This window comes from Protomyctophum bolini (assembly GCF_963924005.1).
Source record: "Protomyctophum bolini genome assembly, chromosome: 16".
Taxonomy (NCBI): domain Eukaryota; kingdom Metazoa; phylum Chordata; class Actinopteri; order Myctophiformes; family Myctophidae; genus Protomyctophum; species Protomyctophum bolini.
In genome coordinates this window covers 22,589,684-22,609,218 of record NC_137877.1, presented here as the reverse complement: position 1 = coordinate 22,609,218, position 19,535 = coordinate 22,589,684, and the positions used below count along the sequence as shown (strand labels likewise).

Genomic DNA, 19,535 nt, shown 5'->3' with positions numbered 1-19,535 from the left:
TCTCAATCTCAGGGCGGACACTCTAACCACAAGGCTGGTGAGGACCAATCATATGAAGATGTAGCCTAGTAATAATAATGAAAAATCACACTTGTGTGAACTAAAACAAAATACATTCATACATGGATGCACCTGTGACGTATCCTCAGTGATGTATCCCCGGGTTTCGGGTCTCCCAACATACATACCCCTCAATCAGGTGACCCAGCCGGGGTGATTAAGTCCCGACTTACGTCCCTGTAGCTACCCTCGATCAGACCCTATAGGGAAAGACCAGGGACACACAATCCGTTCCTCCTGAACTACTCTGCCGGGACTGGGAGGTACCATTCTGGCGCGTGGAAGGACTAGGCTCTGTGGGTTGACTCCTGTCCGTGCCCCTCCTACGTCTCACCAGGTCCACTCCTGCTCTCACCAGGTCAGGCCCTGTGCATTGCACCAGACTCCCAGCACCAGGCACTTTAAGTGAAGTGAGGGCCACCCATATTTTGGGGGTCATGTTGATGTTCTCGACCGTGAAAAATGAAATAAATGTACTATTATATGAGCAACCTAAACAAATTTTAAAGTCCATAGCCTTGGCTGCATGGCGTGAATTACATCATAATTTACAAACATTATACATATGTTACATAGACTTGGCTGGGCTGGGAAATGTATAATTTCGGCAAAAATTAAAAGTCCATAGACTGCCACGTGACGTAATTTCGGAAAGCCATGCATTGGAGGGGCTAGCCTAATGGCCCTCACAAAAATGAAGTTGGACATACAAGGTTTCTAACGGCGATGTGAGGCATTTTCTGGCGCACTTCCCATAGGACCCGCAAAGCCTGTTCTGGTAAATGAAATCCTCCATACGCCAAACCCTTCACCACTCTGGAGAATGAAATAACACATTGCTCCCCTTTGTTCTGAGAAGGAGTACATATGACTTCCAGATAAAAAGGGAAGAAAAAGGCTTATTTGATTCGACACGCTGTTGACAATCCTCCTTTTGTATACCTTATGCCTCTTCTACGCTAAAGATAAGATATCTCCCCACCTACCCTCCCACAAAACACACATGAGCGCACGCACACACACACACACACACACACACACACACGCACACACACGCACACACAGACACACGCACACACACACACACACACACACACACACACACACACACACACACACACACACACACACACACACACACACACACACACACACACACACACACACACACACACACACACACACACACACACACACACACACACACACACACACACACACACAGGGTTAAGTGGGTCGATTGCAGCCACACAGACACTCCAAAGTGATGGGGAGGGGGGGAGAGAGAGAGAGAGAGAGAGAGATGGGGACGGGGGTCTTTTTTCATGGTGTTTGGTACACAGAGAGAGAGTGCAGTGTGCCCCTCGCCAGGTTTCGATCTCACTCACCTGTCTCATCAACAAAAAAAGCCCCCACTCTCTGAACAAGCAAGCCACTGTTTCCCTAATGTCAGCTGAAATGCTATGCATTTTCAGGAGAAACCGGGATGAGATAGAGAGCGAGAGAGATAGAGAGCGGGAGAGAGAGAGAGAGATGGTTGAACAATGTCACAGAGACTGATGAGTCTGCCTTCATTTTCTACTTAATCAATAGCCAATCTTAGACAGGTGAGTGACTGTGGACATACACTGTGTGTGTGTGTGTGTGTGTGTGTGTGTGTGTGTGTGTGTGTGTGTGTGTGTGTGTGTGTGTGTTGTATAGGCTATTGTATAAAACACAATCTATAAAGCACAATACAGTATAAAGTTGCGGTCGTTCAGAAGAAACCTCATATCTCCATGTTTCAACTTTGGAAGCAGACTGAAAGGTCAACAACTCCTGCTCCTGTTGATGAGGTCACTAGAACAATGTAGAACATCAGTGAGAATCCATGAGCTTCTCAGAGCCCCAGGATGCGATTCCAACCCCCAGTTTGACATACATTAGTCTACGGACCCCCATTTAATGGCATTTCTATCTCTGGGATCCACAATTTATATTGTAAAATCAATGTTAATTTAACTCTGAGAGTGTACAAATAGACCCAAACTTGGGTACCCCCTGGAACTCCCTCAAGGACCCCTGGGGGTACCCGGAAACCACTTTGGGAACCACTGCTGTAGATGGCATCCATACAACATCAAGGCAAGAAGGCAACTGACTGGCACTTCACTACTCAAAGCTGCCAGAGATCTGCCAATGTGACCTGCCACTGCTGTGGGTACCTTTCAGTCCTCCTCACCCCAGTAGTGATCGACCCCCATGCTGCCCAAAGAACAAGCCAGCGATTGCAAGCAACAACACATAACACGAAATAAATGACACGCATCAACAACGTGCACGATGCGAATGCATGTGCAGATTCTGCACACTACAGACGGCAAAGCCCACTACAGAAAGTCCCACTACTAATAGCAGCAGCAGCCAACTATACTATGCCAGTCAACTGTCTTCCTTCCGTGTGCATTGTGTGCAACACGACGACGACAGCGCCTGTTAATAATATGACTATGTCATAATTTCTTGTTTTTTAAACTAAAAATATCACATCTACAGCATCACAATGGACATTGGACAATGGACAATTTTGGGATCGCCTGTCTTTTCTTTTTGGTGTGCTACAAAGTGGGCTGTGGCAGTTATAAACGACCTCTATCCGTGACCAAATTAACACAAAACGGGGTTTGAAAGGTTTGGGGGGCTTGAGGAAAGGGTTCCATTAAGTGTACTGTGCAGTGTGTTGTTGAGGTAGATGGGTTCATCCTGGCACTGACCTTAACTTGGCTTGCCTGATGGCCGCTGCCTGCCACAGTGGAATGACAGCAGAATGATAACAAATGTCTTGAATTACACAGAACTCATTCCTTTCTGCCCAATGTGCCCATATGGTGTCCAGCTCTTTTCAGGTGCATGCATGGGCTCAGCCTTACGAATGCAGTGCACACACAAACTGCAGAAACAATGTGATAGGTCCAGGATATCTTCTCTTTTTTTTTTGCTTTTGTGCCATTATTGATAGTATCAAGTGGACAGGAAACAGGGAGAGAGAGAAGGGAAGAGACATGCAGCAAAGGTCGTCATGAACGGGACTCGAACACGTGTCACGCTGTCAGGCCAAAACCAATATTATGTCGCATGCGCCTGGATCAGCGGGCACCATCCTGGAAAAATCACTTTCTGCACCTAGTGTTCATCACTAGGTGCAGAAAGTGATTTGTGTTGGGGTGGCAGCTAGTGGCTCAGGGGTGAAGTGGTCGGTAGAGCAGCTGGATGGCAACCGCAAGGTTCCCAGTTCAATCCCGGCTCCCCCAGAGTTAGTGTCAAAGTGTCCTTGAGCAAGACTCTGTCTGAATCCCTATCCTGATGTGCAGGTTGGAACTTTGCATGGTTTCCTCCGCAATCTTTGTATGAATGTGTGTGTGTGTGTGTGTGTGTGTGTGTCTCTGAATGTAATGCAACTACAACAAAAAGTACATCACATGGGACGTATCCTCAGTGATGTATCCTGAGGTCAACAGGGTTTCGGGTCTACCAACATCATACCCCTCACTCAGGCAACCCAGCTGGGGTTGATCAAATTCCGATTTACGGCCCAGTAGCTACCCTCGATCAGTGCAGAGAATGAGCAAGGCCACACAATCCGTTGCTCCGGAACTACTCTGCCGGGACTGAGAGAACCAGATTCTGGCGTGTGGAAGGACTAGGATCTGTGGGTTCACTCATGTCCGGGCACATATTGTTTAAATATGTGCTATCAGATTAAATTTAAAAAAACATAGAATAACAACATTAGAACCATTGCATCACTGGGTTTTGGAATGTGCGTATAGGCTTCCTGCTTATAAGTGCATATTATCAAGACGTTAATATATATTAATACACCGTTGACTTAATGCTCGTCAGAATCCTGTGTTTAGGTGAGACATGACCTTTGACACAATCAAAATGTCTCAATAGAAAAGACAAAATACAACCACCTCAAAGTTATCTTGTATTCATCTACCATACAGATTGCACAAAAATACATTTTATTCATAAAACAAAAGTTAGGCCTACTCAGCAAGGCTTTACGGCTATGTCTCAGTCTTATTTAAAGAATGCAAACACAATCCTGTTAGTCTAGCCAGAGAATTAGACTGACTAGTAGTGAAGAATATCAACTCGTAAAAAAAGGCACAAAAACGAAATGCAATAAGATTAGACGTTAGGTCGGTACTGGCAGAGACGAATCAAATATAATTGATTCCACAGTCTCTGGACACTTTGATATCCAACACTTCTTGTCAGGCAATGACGAAGAATCACATTTAGAACTACAGTTAATGGAAATGGCTCCCATGCAAGAGCAGCAGACTCAGAGCCAGTGTGATAAAGACTACCATAGCAATCACTCGTCACCAGGCCAGGCCGGTGCAGGTTACGCAACGTGCAGTCAGCAGGCCGGCGTTCAGACAGGAGCTACAAAGAGTTGTTTTCCCCCCACTTATAGTTACATCTGTTTCTCCGTTAAGACAGCAAAAAAAATAGCACACTGATGTGGAATAGACACATTCCTCTGTTCGTTTACAAGGTACGTTGGCGGTTGGAAAACACGTGTTATAAGTGAGCAGAAAGGCATAATAAGCCAAAGACGAAGAGCATTTCACTTGGTTAAAGAAAGCCCCATACAAACTTGCCATATACCACATGAAAATCACACTTGTGTGAAGTGTGTATTACCAGGCACCTGGTAATACTGCTGTAAACAAATATTCACATTCCCTGCCGAACCAGACTTTCCTGACTTAATTGAAACCCGGTCGATGCCAAACTTTGCACACACACTCCCTAGATGGCAAGAATGAACCTCTGCCCCAAATTTACCAGAACGGCCTGATATAGCGTCACCTTGGCTTTCAAAGTTTATAGGATTGGCCCGTTTTGGACAAAAAGCCTCAAATCATGAACGCAGTGTGCAATTTACATGAAATCTTTCACAGACGTTTCTACTAGGCTGAGGAATATATTGGACCCTTTTCACATTGGCCTGTTATAGCGCCACCAACAGGTGGATTTTTGCAAAACACATTTTTGGAACAAAATGCCTCAAATCATCCAATTGCCATCCAAGGCGTAAAAAGAAATGGCACCCTTTTCACATTGTTTTATCGGCCGTTTTTGATAACTTTTAAGACATGGGACACATCACACGTTTGGATCACATGACCAGAAAAATAAATCACTGACGCTTCTCAGGGCTTTTGTGTAATTTAGGTTAAATGCAATGTCGATTCTTCAAAGGTTAGTGAAAAACTCCCGCAGTGAAGCCCATTTTACGATCGAAAACCACAGCACTGTATGAGTATGTGTTAAAAGTCCATAGACTTGGCTGCCACATTAAGTCATGTTTAGTACTCTAAACAAACATTAAAAGTCCATCGACTTGGCTGTCATATAACATTATTTCAAAAGCCAGACATTGGAGGGGCTAGCACCCCTCAAAAATAAATCACTCTAAACTGATAAGTCACTATGGAATCCAGTCTGATTTGCTACGTTCGTCAAAAAAAATGAAAAGAAACGCAGAATGTAACAAGCAGGCTGTATCCCAGGCTAATAAGTCACACAAGTTCAAGATGGCAATAGCGGTACATCTGTTGAGAAAAAAAACCCTAAACTCTTCTAAGCTTAATAAGGTTTAAAAACCAGTTTGCATTCTAAACCATGGTAACTGAAGGTGTGTGTACAGTGTGCACATGTGTCGATGTGTGTGTGTGTGTGTGTGTGTGTGTGTGTGTGTGACGTGTGTGTGTGTGTGTGTGTGTGTGTGTGTGTGTGTGTGTGCGTGCGTGCGTGCGTGCGTGCGTGTGTGTGTGTGTGTGTGTGGCGGCAACAAGCTGTGCTTCCTTAGCTCAGTTGCCCTGAGGGTAGCTCATTACCAACACTCCAGGCTAGGACTTGATGCATGTCTGCCCATATTCTGGCTTAATAAATTCCACTCCTTTTGCCCCCCCCCCCCCCCCCCCGCCTCCATTAATCTGTGTATTTAATTAAGGTCTGCTTGTTTTAACTGTGCGGCGCGTGAGACAAAACAGCAGAGAAATGCAGCGAGACACGCATGCAACCCAGAGATGGTGGGTTGGGAAAGATAACTAAAACAGAGGGAGAAATGCAGAGCAAATAATTAATGAGTGTGACAGAGGGGAAAAAATAAACTCTGGTTCTTTCAGTAGACACTTATGCTTAATTTATGCACTGTTTTTCGATGGTGTTGTATGACGTAACCAATCTAGCTCACAACATGGTGTATCAGGGGTCTGCAATGTTTTTCAGTCCAATTAAGGACCCCTTAGCTTACGAAAGCATACGAAGCAAAGACCCCCACTATAGGCTACATTGTATGAATTGTGTTTTTATTTTTGAAGAAAGCTTTCCATGTGATTGATAAGAGGCTTTCAAAGCTAGCTCACCATATTGCTAATTGTCCCATAAATGTCTGATTTGAGACTATGGTAGTTTGGAAGTAATACACTCGTCTATGGGTAAATGGGTAAATCTCACACATTTAAGTGAGATGTTGTCTTAGCGAAAGAGGACATGAAGTTTGGTGCGAGAGAAGAGGAGGCAGAGGACAGGGTGAGATGGAGGCAGACCCCTGAAGGGAACAGCCGAAAGTAATACAAGAGGTTGTCTTCTGCACAAACAAGAATGCTGATTATAACACAGAACAAAACAGCCCGTTACTTGTTCAGACAAGAAAACAAAGACAAACACAAAGAAACAAAGTACTCAAACCCAATATTTGAGTCAAAGTCAAGTAGGCTATTAATAGTACACAACTACATAGGCTAGACAGTATCATATAGTCTAGTCTTTTCATAATGTTGCTTTCGTCCACCACTGAAAACTGTGATTTGGAATGGATACGAGTGGATGCAGTAAATGAAGAAACACAGAGGTTTACATTTCAATTTGTATTCTTTACCACAAAAGTTATGCAGTCACAAAGGAGAGAGAGAGAGAGAGAGAGAAAGAGAGAGAGAGAAAGAGAGAGAGAGAGAGAGAGAGAGAGAGAAAACAATAAAGAGAAACAGAGATATGGATGGCTGGACATGTGTGACTAAACTGACTATGTGGATAGTACGCAGCACTAATAACAAACACATGTTTGTTCAGAGAAGGGAGACAAGAAATGAAATGAAATCCTATCCGGAAGCATTGAAACATTGTTGGTGCTACGCCTCAGCTAGATTAACGGTTCCCAACCTTTTCTTTTCTGGATCCTGAAAGTGTCCACGGCCAGTGGCGGTACTCAAGTACTGTACTGAAAGGTTGACTTCACCCATTTTCAACCTATCTTCATATAATTGGTTCTCACTAATGTTCATGCTAAAATGGTAAACATTTTCTACTCTTTGTCTCAAATACATAAACTTTACATAAAGTTTTCTTTTATATTATCATTCAAATATTAGTGTTTTGTCAATTATTTGGGGGCCCACTTGTAATATCCTCACAGCCCAAACAGTGGCCTCCGCCACTGAGAAACGCTGAATCAGGGTGTGTGTTTATACATAGTGATATCGGGCAGAAACCTCTTATCTCCATATTTAAACTCTTTCAGTTTTTTCGTAAATGAATGCCCTACCTGATCACACGCAGACCCAAAAGCATCAAAAGTAACAGATGCACAAGCTCGAAACGCGGCACGAGCTTGTAGATCTGCTACTTTTGCTTTATTTTATTGGAATCCTGAAAAGTAATAGTTTATAGGACATAATGAGGTTTCCACCCGACAGAGGTGATGCTCATGTTTGACAAGCTTTGGTACTTACAAAAGGTTAGCGTGAATTGGAAATCAAATAAAAAACACAAGCCAACAGAGATGGCAAACACGTTTTGAGAAGCGTGAGGCAAAGGATAAAAAAAAAGTACAGTAATCAGGTCATTCAGTTTTCTATAATAATAATAATAATATTAATAATACTACAGAGATCAGTATCGGTCCTTGAGATTGTATGATGTTGTAACCAGAAAGAAATACAATGAAATAAAAATGGACCACAGTACATAGGCAACCTGAACAATTAAAGAGTGTATTCTTCTTTCTAAAAGGTAACATAATATGCTGTATATAAATAAGAAATGTAACTTTTAGCTGATTTGACACACGAGACGAGGCTAACTGTAACAAGGATAACCATTTTCATTTAAAAGTGTCTTTTCTTTTAAAAGTTTTTTTTTTCTTCTCCTTTCTTCTTTTAAGCAGTCAGTCCACAGTTCAACCGATGGGGTTCAAAAGAAAACAAAAACAAAACAAAAGAAATTGCTGTGCCATATTTAGAGTACAAAAATACATACTATGCAAGACAAGAACTATTAAAAATAGTCTCTGTGAATACTTGAGCGCTACATACATAAAGTATTGTGTGTTTTGGCTTGCGGCCATAGAAAGAAAGTCAGAGAGAGAGAGAGACACACACACACGGGGCCAACTAAAACGGTCTCCCTCTCGGATCTGTGAGGGTTTGAAGGCAGAGCCAAAAATACAAAAACAAAATAGAAGTACAGTAGCTAGCAGTGGCCTTGAGAGGAAGCTAACTGTCACACAGCGTCGATGCTATGCTAGCAAACGTGACAGACAACGCACACGTAAAATACCTCCAATGGACCATATTCACACGGACGCCGCTTTGCTTTAATTTCGAGGAACCTTCAGTTTGATATGCATTACGTTACGTTCCCCCCATTCACCATTATTCTCTTGGACCCTGATCTACACTGTAACGTACCCCCCATTCACCATTATTCTCTTGGACCCTGATCTACACTGTAACGTACCCCCCATTCACCATTATTCTCTTGGACCCTGATCTACACTGTAAAGCTCTGGGTGTTTATTTAACTGAGCTGAGTTACAGACCCTTATTACATGGCTTGGTTGAATGCTTGATTCTGATTGGTCAATCGGTGAATTCAGCAGTGTGTTATTTCTTGATAACAGACCGCTCCACTATAAGAGACCGCTGCCTAATCAAACCCTCTGAGCACCTGCAGCTGGGCAGACGCAGCCAGCCCAAACTTATAGAATATTTTTGTTTTGGGTTGATTTATTAATTTATGTTAGGTAGCCATGTAATAAGCGGGATAATATCTGGCTAGGTGGTCGGGATATAATTCATTTTCAGGGTGATTAACCACCGAGGCGAAACACCTAGCCAGATATCATCCCTTACATAATAAGGGTCTATTTGGACCCCAGGTGAGAAACAGTGTGTTACATACTGGTATGTAACTGGTATGACGTAGAAGAGCAAAATGGCCGACATGTGAATGTGGTCAAGACGAATGCTACAGTTTTGTAGTCCCAAAACCAGGACTTTACACCACAGCAACGGGTTCCCTCTGCATATTTTCCAATGCTTTTCTCCCATAGGTAGGCCTGTCAAAATTATTACATAACAGTCTAATCACAATTATTTGAGATAATTGCAATTATTTTTGCATGATCGCCATAATCGTCAACAAAAGCAGGAATAGCAGATCTGCAAGCTTATAAGGTGTCACTTCGTGACGGGTTGTAAGCTTGTAGATCAGGTATTTCCGTAATTTCTTTGTATACTGTATTTTAGTTACTTGTCATATCTGCCCTGTGCAATTTATTTGTTATGAAGCCACCCCTAATAGCAGCTTTTTAGTGCCTTCTGCCAGACGATTTGAATGCCAAAAAATGACATTGACATTGACATTACGTCAACGGGAGTGCTGGATTTAGAGATTAATTACGTCAAAAGGCAATCTGAAATGTTCAATAATTAAATTGTTAATTCAGACGGAGAGTTGCTATTTCCGTTAAACAATGTGTCTATGTTGCACTCTGTTTCATTCCCGTTTGTTTTACTCTTAGTATTTTATTTGTTTACCGAGTGTACAGCACTTTGGTTCAACGCTGTTCTGTGCTCTATAAATAAAGTGGATTGGATTGTGTGTGTGTGTGTGTGTGTGTGTGTGTGTTTGGGTGTGCGCGCGCGTCCGGAGCTACCGGTAATTTATATTCTTTCTTGTGAACTCTGCCTGTGGGCTGAGTAATTGATTTCCTGTATTTGTTTTCACATACATTTGATTTATTTATTATTCATTTTATAATATTTTTTATAATAATGTAAGTCACCAGTGGTTCCTCACAAAACATTGCATTGTAACAACATGTTTTGAGCTGGTAGATCCGGCTCAAAACAAGCTTCGGCGATCACATTTAACACTGAGTTTGTCTTAACCCTTGAGGCAGTAGCTGCTGTGTTGGTTTTAGCTAGAATACTAGCACAATTTCCACCGCAGAGGAAAGCCTGGTATTCGTTCTAAACAGGCCTGTGTGATCCGGTTTAGAGGTTGGTTTCGGTTGGCGTTGCATTGTTTTTCCCCAAATAATGCAAATCAATTAGGCTAGTTTAGTCTCGCTAGCCGCTCTATGAGTTTAGAATAAGAGATGGTCAATACAAACGATTATTATACCAACAAAATAAAAACTATTATTCCAAACTTTAAACACATTTTAAACTAGGGGAATAATTTTCGAGATGCACGGCACCAGAGAATCAGGTCATTGGTCCCGGCCGCCTGATGACTTAAAGTTGTAATTTCTATTCATATGTTCCAGTGTTCAACGACAAAAACACAATTTAATTGCAATCGCAATTAATCATCATATCAAATCTCATAATCGTGACAGACCTAGTTGTGGCGCTTGAAAAGAATATTAGGTTCTTGAGTTTTGTATAATGAAGCCCATACACCTCGGGCTCTAGATTAGCTTGTGTAGATCAGAAAATTAGGCTTCATTCCATCACACACTCATATCCCTGATTTATGCTTCATTTTAGCACATTCCAAATACAAAGAAATAGCATTGGAAATCTGCAGTTGGAAGCCGTGGCACAGGTATTATATCGTTGCCATTGGGAAGAAACCTTATATCTCCATATTTCATTGTTTTGTTTCTTAAATTAATGCCCTGGCCTCATACAAGAGTGTCACACAAAAGTAGTGAAAATAGAAGATCTACGTATTCCATCTAGTAAATCAACTATTTTCACTACTTGAATTATATATATTTTTTAAATAATACTAAAAAGAAACAGATTTGGACACACACAAGGCTTCCACCCGACAGAGACGATAATATAACATCCCGGGGTTGCCCTACGAATAAAGACCTCATCCCTGTAGCACTCAGTAGAGGCTAGCGTAGCCTAGTGGAACCTAGCAGGGGAGGAGGTGGCACGGGTATAAGTGTCTCGATTGGTTGCCATGCCTGTTCAGATGGCGCAGGACTCATCCTGAGGGGCGGGGCTGAAGGCAGAGCTGCGGAGCGCGTCCAGACAGTTGACCAGGATGAGCGTGCCCGTCAGGTGCTTCCAGCGCTTGGTGATGGGGCTCTTCATCTTGTCCAGGCCCATGTGCAGCTCCTGGATCACATCTCGGTAGCTGTCGCCGATCTGTGCCGCCCACGTCACCAGGAAGTCATAGGCCGGCTTCCACATTGCCTGCATGGCATGTCCCAACCCCACCCACCGCGCGCACGCACACGCACACGCACAGAGAGAGAGAGAGAGAGAGAGAGAGAGAGAGAGAGAGAGAGAGAGAGAGAGAGAGAGAGAGAGAGAGAGAGAGAGAATAATTGATTCATGTCTCTGGCATGATGTTATAGGTGAAAAGTTGCAATTCAAAAAAGAAAAACTGTAAAAAAGTTAAAATTGCCTGTAACACAGTGCTGGAACAGTGATTCGAGTCACAGTTGCTAGGCAGATTACTGAGTGGGGACTAACAGTCAGAACTCAGAGATGAACTGTCGCGATTATAAACTAGTTTTGTGCACTAAGGACTTTGTTCTGTTCGGCAAGCTCTGTGCAAGTCTCTTTGTTTGGAGTATGCTGAATCAGAACACCATGTCAGCTTGGTTACACTATGTTTCAACTTACATTATAATAGTTCACAACCTATTAATTTAAATTATAAAAGGCACTGAATCTTAGTTAATTGTCTCCGCCAGTCTGAAAGTGCACAGCTAATCTCCGGCACTGTGGCCTGGTCGATGTGAAACTGTGCACACACACGCACAAGTAGGTGTGCAATGTGCAATGCGCAAGTTGGCACCTCGACAGAGTGCATTTCTAGTTCTGTCTGTGAACAGCTAATCTCCAGCACTGTTGTCTTGCTTGCAGCAAAACTATGCACACAAACTCCCTGGATGCCAGGGCTGAACCTCTGGGCCAAATCTTTCACATGGGCCTAGCTGTTATAGCACCATAGGGAGGCAGATTTTAGCAAAACACATTTTTGGACAGTGCTCCTAAAAGTTTTGTCCAAAAATCACACACATCGGGTACACAGTATCTCTATAGTCATTAAACATAACAGCTCTTTCGGATTTTTGAGGGGCACTAGCCCCACCTATGCCCAGCTTTGTGTGTACCTTAGAGTATATATTAATAGAGACGGCACCTGGAGGAAACCCTGAGGCGAAATGGACATATTGGCCGAATGTGGTATTGCAGCGCTGGGCCAAACACATGAATGCACTGGTCCGTTGACTATCATTGCGCACGTTCATGATGACACGTGAACGCTGTTTCATACGTGAACGAACGCGTGCAATGATAGTCAACAGCCAGCGCGTTCATGTGTTTGGCCCAATCAATCCCAGAATGCACTCTGTTCCTACCCGGAAGAGTGAAATCGCCTCATGCGCTTTAGAGCAACTTAATGCAAGTGGATGGGAGGAGAAATCTGGTATACTCTAAGGTGTGTACCCCATAGCGATGATTTTATTGGCTGAGCACCCCATAGCGAGGATTTGATTGTACGAATTCAGGATAAAAAGTGAGGACAGAAAAGTGAGGGCGCAAATTGTGATTGGCCAGAATGTGATGATATATGATGATAAGAGCGCCCCTCACTTCACACGAGTGAGATTTTTCATATTCCATCCTGATTGGCTATTGACTTCCAGCCCACAATAACCTGTACCTGATTGTTTAAGTTTTTTCTAGTTACAACTACTTTACTGTTCTATTGCAATAAATGTGAGGATTTGCGTGTCAATATATAATATTGTGTGTGTGTGTGTGTGTGTGTGTGTGTGTGTGTGTGTGTGTGTGTGTGTGTGTGTGTGTGTGTGTGTGTGTGCGTGTGTAGCCACTGAACTCCACAAATGAAGGTTAACTAACTATGCTTCTGTAGTTAAGCCAGACTCACCTCACTGTCCACCACTCCGTTCTTGTCCCTGTGCGGGGCCTCATAAGCGTCCATCTGCTGCCGGGACACTTTGGCCAGCCTCTCGGCCAACTCCCTCCAGCGGCCGGCCACTTCCACAGCCGTGGTCAGCAGCACAAAGTCCATCACCAGCCTGGCCACCAGACCCTGGCAGTCCATCTTTAACAGAGCCTGGGATGGGAAGAGGAGACGAGGAGAGAGCTTAGTGTTAGGACACAATGTACCTTAAGCAATAAACCACTTAGCGGAAATATGACTGTCCGCCTGAGTTTGGGAGGTTGGGGTTTTATTGCCTGACCAGGTCACACCAAAGACAAAATGGCACCCAATACCTCCCTGCTTGGCCCTCAGCAGGATTGGGGATAAGTCCCTGCGGCATACTAGCGTCATGTCCAGGGGGTATACTTGTACATCATGCTGCCTCATGCTACAGAAACAGGAGATAGTCTCTTGCCCTGTGGGCCACATGGCTCTGCACGGCTTACTTACTAGTTACAGGCTCATAACGTGCTACATCATGACACATTATGAGCCCTAATTGGCGGAACATTCCGTCACGAGCAGTTAATTTGTTAAGCGAAGAGATTTGGTGTAGATGGACAAAAGGAGGGGAACAAGTACATGTGGACAACAGAGTAAGTGGTTCAAAAAAAGAACAAGCTAGAGATGAGAATAGAATGAAAAGAGAAGAGACCAGGTAGGTAAGACAGAGAACAAGGATTAATAGTTCAGTACGGGGCCGACCACAGGGAACAAAGAGCAGGAGTAGCATGGTAAGCAAACCTGAGGGAGAAAGGGGCTTTCAAAGTTCATTTCCTGTCCTGACAAAGTTTTAGCTGATATAGAAGTGTGCAGTTTATATTACTTCATTGTGCGGGTAAAATACTGTGCTTATGAAATACATCTAGTCAACAAACAAGTTCCATTGGGTTGCAGAGGGGCCGTGCTCGAGGGCAGAGATGCTGCAGAAAAACAAATCAATGAAGGTTAGCTGGCCAATTTGCGTCGTCGCAAAAAGCCAAAATCGGCCATTCCTCTTATTATCATACAACAGCCACGGGCGTAGCTTATTGCGCAATGTCTGACATCTCGCTACCGGCCACATATATACTATGGGTGTCCTTCATGGCACAATCGTTACTGGTGATTGGTGAAAGTGTCTTCTCAGCTTGCTTGTGTTTTGTACATTTTGCTGTGCCACATTATTGCTATCCGTTGTCAGATTGGGGCATTTTTTTATGTTGTTGCCCCCCCCCCCCCCCCCCCCCCCCCCCCCCCCCCACAAACTGGGATTTGTACTTCAAATGCACTAGTACGTGACTAACACCACGAACCTTGAATTTAATTTATCTGTATTCTTATCTATCTTGGTTTGACTCCTGACGATTATTCTTATTATGTGCTTCACTCGATTATACTGCCAAGGCTTCTGCGATACCTACAGTATATTATTTCCCCCCATGGGAATCAATAAATGTTCATCCTATTTCATCTTATGAAAAGGTACGGCCAGACACTGGTGAAGTATGAGCGAGCACAGAAAGAGGCCTTAGTGAAACAAAGAATTGTATTTACCCATTTAAATTAAAAAAAGCAAATACTTGCTACTACATGACACACTCTTTTGTCCACACCAAAAAGAACAAGATCATAAGTTCATAAAATGTCATGTTGTTGAGCTTGTAGATCTGCTATTTTAGGACCAAATGCTCCCCCAGAATAAGGATCCTAGGCTTAAGCCTATAGGGTTCAATGTCATTAAAAACACAAGACAGGGAGGGTTTAATAATGGCATGGCTTCACTGTGCAATCTATGGATAACAAAGCTAGTACAGAAAGTGTGCAGTTTGTGAATGAAGCAACAAAGTCTCAATCTGCGATTTGCAAAACATTGCAAAAGACGACGCTCACACTAGCGCTCTGTTTCCTAAAGACAATGAACGCATTTTTATGTTTTGGTATTATCACTATTATAGATTTTCCTTTAACCAAGTGGTGTTTTACGCCCTCAGGCCGGGAACCCATTTTTTGGGTTCTGTACAGTATGTACAGTATTCAAAAATGTAACATTTTTGATGCTGCTATATAAATATTTGAAGTTTTTCAGAAACCTTAGGTCAGGATTTAGAGGCATTTAGGCCTCAGGCCTAAATGGGTTAAACCTTAAACCACTGCTCCGATGCATAGTAGTGAGCTTGTAGAGGAGTCTATTTTTCGGTTCTTGACACCGGCATGCAACTATGTACAGTATAAACTGTAAATCATCCTCTCAGGAGAAAGCCAAGAGTTTGTTCGCTATGAGAGAATGTTGGGCTGACATGTTTGGACTGGAATCCAAATGACTTTGGGGCGGGCTCTAATCCATGTGTGTTAATGTGCTGACATGAGCCTAGCAGCATGAGATGAGTTATGATCTTGCATTGCAGTGACAGCCGAGTAGTGATATGCATAATATCTGGAACAATGCCTACACATCGACACTTTGTTGTCACATCACGCAAACACAGGTGTGTGTGGGAACACAGAAAAAATACATTTTTCTGTGTGAGTCTCAGACTTTGCAGTTGAAGGAGGAGTTAAGAAGAGGGTTACACAGTCAAATCAAATATACAAAGTCCAATAAGGACCGTGCATGTTTAATACATTAGCAATGGAGGGACTATGGGAGGCAGAACTGCTTCTCGTTTAGGGTGGAAAACATAGTCAGCATATTAAAATAGAGAGAATATAACTGGTAAATGCTCTCTTTCACCTTTTTATATTGGACTACAGTGACATGCACATATTCTTAACAATGCCTACATATCACCAATGATGAGCTACAGTAAAGATGCTAACGTGTTCCTCAGCTGTGACTGTCTGGCATAGCAGCGGCAGCTAATCTGTCATTGGTGCATACTGTACCATACATACAGACCATATCGTTGCTGCGATAAAAGAGTGTCGTACAAAAGCTTATAGATCGACTAGTCCAGCTACTTCTGGCTATCTATATATATTTTTAATATAATAATGAAAAAGGTTTTCACCCGACAGCGTCGATATCATATTATATTGATGTTGTGATGGACCTTGTAGATCTGCTATTTTCACAATTATTTATCTGTGGAACCGAATCAAACCAAAATGTAATGCCTCAACCCCATACATTCCAAGTTGTGCTTGTCACGGCCCGGGTCCCCAGTTCAAAATGCCCCGCATGGGGGGAACTGCTGCTGTACAGGAGGCAGGAGCTTATCTTTCTCTGTCTCTGCAGCCACTCTGGGAGGACAGTTGGTTATTTGTGGAAAGAGCAGATGCAGTGGAAATACACACAGTCTGACCCCAACACAGCCAGCCAATCACTGGACAAGGCACAAGAGATTTGCCAAAAATCAAATAAGGTACACGCATGCAAACAAAGGGGTCACGTGTCCACGCACGCACGCCTGCACGCCTGCGCGCACGCACGCACACATGCACGCACGCACACACACAAATATGTTGCAATAAAAATGTGAGTTTGTCACAAAAGCCTAAGGCCAACACCTGGACTTGTCGGACACAGTATAGTTGAATTATGTTGCAATAAAAATGTGCGTTTGTCACAAAACCCCAAGGCCAACACCTGGACATGTCGGCACCACCACTGCTCTAGGCCAGTGGTTCTCAACCTACAGGATTTGACAGTGGGGTGACAGATGAAAGCAATCAACAAACGATACTATGAAAACTGGTCATATATCAGATATAACCATTGTGGAAATATTTTTCTGTGGAACTGAGTCAAACTGAATGTAATGACTCCTACATTCCAAGTGCTTATCAGGGTGTAGGGTCCACAGTTCAAATATGATTCTTTCTGTGGGTCACGGCTTGAAAAGGCGGAGATCGGTGGAGTCCGAACTCAACAAACTCTGGCTCTACACTGCAATCCTTCCCCTGAACCCTCTATATGCAATTACGCAGCACGCCACGCATGGCCAGTCAGTCGCACACTGAATGCGCATGCGGCCCCGTCTGACTTATGCAGACCCGACGCAGTCAGTCACACACAGGCCAGGGGCGATCAGTCACATTTTAAAAAGCTCCGAATTTGGAAGCCAAGGTTCCACGGTGCAAAAGAATGCAGAGAATGACAGGATATGGAAGATGGAGGGAGGAGGGGTGAGGGGGTGGGATGCCATGCCTCAGTGTTGCACTCCCATTGAGACGTGAGATAGGCACAGTCAATGCCCCCCCCCCTCCCCCGCCCGTCTAACTGTTATCCAGGAATGTTGAACCGCTGCCAGATTAAATTCATCACCCCCCCACCCCCCTGAGGGCAGCTTTGTGTCGGCTCCAGCAGAACAGTCTTCATAGCAGCACAGATCCCACTAATCCGATCCCACTTTTTTTTTTGCCAGGATAGTGGAAATTATTATTATTCACGTCATTGCAAGACTGACAAGAGATTTATTTTGTATTATTATTATTCTTTCTTCCATTTATATCCTCCCCGTCCGTCTCCGGTGATAAACTGATAAACGGCAAGCAATGAATCGATTAAAATCGATTAAAATCAATTACTAAATTAGTAGACAACTGACTCAATTCTCAATGTCTCACTGCATGTATTTCTGCATTTCCCTCAAGTGTAATGCTAGCACTTTGAACTGCTGCGACGGCACCACCACACCAGACACACACACCGAGGAACAGATGGCATAAAACATATATATATATTTCACAACACAAGCAGCCCTGTTAGATGGGCAACATCTGTGGCTTGAGTATAGGCACTTTAGATGTTGAATTTGCACATCATGTATGGATTAGTATGCCTATTAAACACGGTGGATAAGGATATTGGGGGATGGCCGATCAAGACTGACAGAGATACAGAGATAATACAACTGTCAGGAGGAGGGGGGGCCGGGGGGTACTTTGTATACACGAGTGGCTGATTCTGGTCTCCTTGCGGGATGTTGTGTTGTGATGTTGGGGGGGGGGGCATGGAGGAGACCCCCGTCACAAAGATAAGGCCTTCGACAAGCACCTGTTTCCTTTCCTTTCCTTTTCCTTTCTCTGCACAGTGGCAGGAAATCCCAGCATGCTGAAATGAAGGAGATCGTGTCCTGCCTCACCTCCAGCTAATGTCTGGCTGCTCCACTCTATAAAGACCTGTTGAAGACCTGAGGCCAATTCTAAAAATGTCTTCTAAATCCTAAAGGTTTTCTGAAAAGAATTTATGTTGCTATCAGTGCGTGCTCAAAACTATTACTACTAGGACCCCCAAAATTATTTATGTATTTGGCCGCCGACCCCCCAATATCAAAATATTTTGTTCCAGGGACCCTCAGAAGCAAAGATTTGAGTGAAAAATGTTTGCTTTAAAAATTATATATATAGATTTGCACAGATTTCCAAGAATGGAAATCTAAAATGACACAGGTGCTTTCCCGGTTCTAATGGGTTAAACTACAACTTTGTTCACTGGTGGTGACCTGCGTTCTGGGTTAAAATGCTGAAAATGTCCTGGGGACATAGTACAGCACTTGAGAGGCAAATAAACAACAAACTAAACTAACTGATCAACTAGAAATCCCACATCAAGGTTGTAAAACGTCTACTGTCCAAGTGGACGTTTTTTGTGCCAAACTGTAATGAGATTCCCTTATGGTGTTCCTGAAACATTGTGTTTGTTCAGAAGGCTGTGATGGACATACGGACAGACAGACAGACATACAGTATATACAGATGGGCGGATGGATGAACAATCAGGAAACATAATGCCTCCAGGCCATGGATGTTGAGACATGAAAGGACTGTTCCCAAGAACCAAATATAGCAATGTTCTGTTCTCACCCGCATAGAGCTGCCATATTTAATAAAATCCTAAAAGCGCCATGCCTCTTATAAATAGAGCCCAACGGAGGCCAGAGTTTGGGGTTTAAAGCCAAACTCCAATTTTGATACTGATGTTTGACTGGTATTTTGTCAAGATTGCAAAATGGTTTATAATTGAAAATATTTAACCTCTACGTAAACAAATAATACAAGATTAACACCAATTAATTTATATTTATTTTGCACACATACTCCCTACTCCCTCTATACAAATATTCTTAAAAATAGCCAATCTAGGATCTAGTCGCATAATTACCGAGACATATCAAATTGTCAGCAATTGTCTTGCTGCTTTACTAACTAATTCTGATGGGGACTATGAGGAACCCCCCAAGGACCCCCTGGGCCACTTTGAAAAGCACTGGTGTGGAAGGATA

At 43.2% G+C, this 19,535-nt stretch overlaps 1 protein-coding gene across 1 annotated transcript in view; it reads right to left on the bottom strand.

Moving 5' to 3' along the window:
- Nucleotides 1-6,989: 6,989 nt before the first annotated feature.
- Nucleotides 6,990-19,535, bottom strand: part of LOC308330452 (SH3 domain-binding protein 4) — a 54,236-nt gene continuing 41,690 nt past the window's right edge. Inside the window, exons 4-5 of the mRNA XM_080785312.1 lie at nucleotides 13,273-13,461; nucleotides 6,990-11,561 (exon numbers count right to left, since the gene is read on the bottom strand). Coding sequence (XP_080641438.1) covers nucleotides 11,334-11,561; nucleotides 13,273-13,461 — 417 coding nt within the window. The 3' untranslated portion in view covers nucleotides 6,990-11,333. The remainder of the gene's footprint in view (nucleotides 11,562-13,272; nucleotides 13,462-19,535) is intronic.